This window comes from Trachemys scripta, chromosome 12, assembly GCF_013100865.1.
Source record: "Trachemys scripta elegans isolate TJP31775 chromosome 12, CAS_Tse_1.0, whole genome shotgun sequence".
NCBI classification, from domain to species: domain Eukaryota; kingdom Metazoa; phylum Chordata; order Testudines; family Emydidae; genus Trachemys; species Trachemys scripta.
Genome location: NC_048309.1, coordinates 36,932,370 through 36,934,589, shown reverse-complemented (window position 1 = coordinate 36,934,589; position 2,220 = coordinate 36,932,370). Strand labels below are relative to the sequence as shown.

At 43.6% G+C, this 2,220-nt stretch overlaps 1 protein-coding gene across 1 annotated transcript; it reads right to left on the bottom strand.

Moving 5' to 3' along the window:
- Positions 1-1,079: 1,079 nt before the first annotated feature.
- Positions 1,080-2,006, bottom strand: LOC117886062 (olfactory receptor 13G1-like). The gene has a single exon (XM_034787696.1). It carries the CDS (start codon positions 2,004-2,006, stop codon positions 1,080-1,082), a length of 927 nt encoding a protein of 308 aa, XP_034643587.1.
- Positions 2,007-2,220: the final 214 nt, after the last annotated feature.

Genomic DNA, 2,220 nt, shown 5'->3' with positions numbered 1-2,220 from the left:
CCAGCCTTTATTTCTGCTCTGTAGGTGTGTGATATCGTCAGCAGAGACTGAACCCTGGATTTATGGCTATTAGCCAGGATGGGCAGGGATGGTGTCCCTAGCCTCTGTTTGCCAGAAGCTGCGAATGGGCAATGGGGAATGGATCATATGATGATTACCTGTTCATTCCCTCTGGGGCACCTGGCATTGGCCACCTTTGGTCTGACCCAGTGTGTCCATTTTTATTTTCTTACGGAACTGAAAACATTATCGTCTCTTGACTGAGCCAGAAGAATGGTCACATGAGTTGAGAGGTAGACTCATAAATGTAATTCAGCCACTAGAGGGGGATAAAGAGCTGCATAGTATTGTTGTGGTCTACAGCTGCCTTTTCTAACCACCATTTTATATGGGGAGACACTTAGATGGGAAATCAGAAGAATGAACAGTGTTTGTGTCAATGACTGCACAGTCAATAATCAGGCTTAATCCCCCCAAATTGTACCTTTGATGCTTAAAAGCATTTTACAAACATTATCTATTTAAATCATCCAATCACAACACCACTGTAAGGTATAGTTGCAAACCTAAAATATCCAGCAGGAAGGAAATGTGTCTTTATTTCTGGAGCCCAGTTGCATGCAGTGAAATTAACCATGCAGAGTAGACAATCCTCTGATGGAGAAATGAAATTATAAGACTTCAGAATTATAGGTAAGTATCCCTTTCCCTATTTTACAGCTGGGAAAATTTAGTGACAAAGAAGGAAAGTGACTTGAGCAAAGCTACAAAACAAGAGATTGTATTTAATGGATTTATATCACAAGTCTGAAACATTTGAGATAGTTGGTAACAGTCATCTTTCTTTCTTTCTTTCTTTCTTTCTTTCTTTCTTTCTTTCTTTTGAAACATAGTTTCAACTGGTTCCAAAAATTTCAGCCATTTAGGAAATCAACATTTGACCAGTTAGAAAGTCCTGCATGAAGACATGCACCTTGCATCTTTTTCTAAGGTTCATTCTGAGTCCCATTTCCACAGGAAAGCAAACACCAGAGCTCCAGGCTTGCTATGGAACCAGTCTAGGTTTGTCCCATCATGCCCTATTTCCCAGGGTATGGAAGCATTTTCTTGATGGCTATCTTGACATCTTTATTCCTTAGCGTGTAGACTATAGGATTGAGAGTTGGAGTCACCAGGGTGTACAAGGTGGCTATAATCTTGTCCCTGTCGAAGGAGTAGCTGGAGGCTGGCCGAATGTAGGTGTAGATGACAGTGGAGTAATAAAGAGACACCACAATGAGGTGGGAGGAGCAGGTGGAGAAGGCTTTTTTCTTCCCTTCTGCCGTTTTGATCCTCAGGATTGCCCTGACAATGAAGCAATAAGAGACACATGTCAACAGGAAGTCCCCCATAGCTAGGAAAATGTCTGCTGTGAAGACCATGACCTCGTTTAAATACACTGAGGTGCAGGAGAGAGCCAGCAGTGATGGGATTTCACAGAAAAAGTGGTTGATAACGTTGGGCCCACAGAAGCTCAGCTGCAGCACAAGGCCAGTGTGCACCCACGAGTTGACCACAGCAATGACTATCACTAGGGCAGACAGGCCCACACATACGGTCTTGTTCATCATGATGCTGTAACGCAAAGGGTGGCAAATGGCCACATAGCGATCATAAGCCATGATGGTGAAGAGCACCATCTCAGCCCCCAAAGACCATGTGAAGAAGTAGAGCTGGGCCATGCACCCAGGGTAAGAGATAGATTTACTCACAGCCACTAGATTTACCAGCATATTGGGGATGATGGTGGCGGTACAGATAATGTCCACCACAGCCAAGTGGAAGAGGAAAAAGTACATGGGCCTGTGGAGCTTGGAACTGGAAAGGATGGCAGCAATGATGACTAAGTTGCCCAGCATGGCGATGATGTAGATGGAGAGGAATAAGATGAAGAGTGGAACCTGGAGTTCGGGTTTACTGGAGAGTCCCAGCATGATGAATGTGGTCATGATGCTTTGGTTCTTCATTCCTGGAACTTTGGAGATTGTTATGGGTGAAGGCATTAGTTTCTGAGACTTCTCTAGGACTTGCACGGGACAACTCAGACTGAGATATTCAAAGCTTCCTATGGGGAATAGATGCCCAATTTTCATTTAAATCCCTAGATGCAGAGTCTGTTGGAAAACAGAATTTCAATTCCATGGGAAATACCAATATTTTGGCATTGGTTTTCATCCTGAA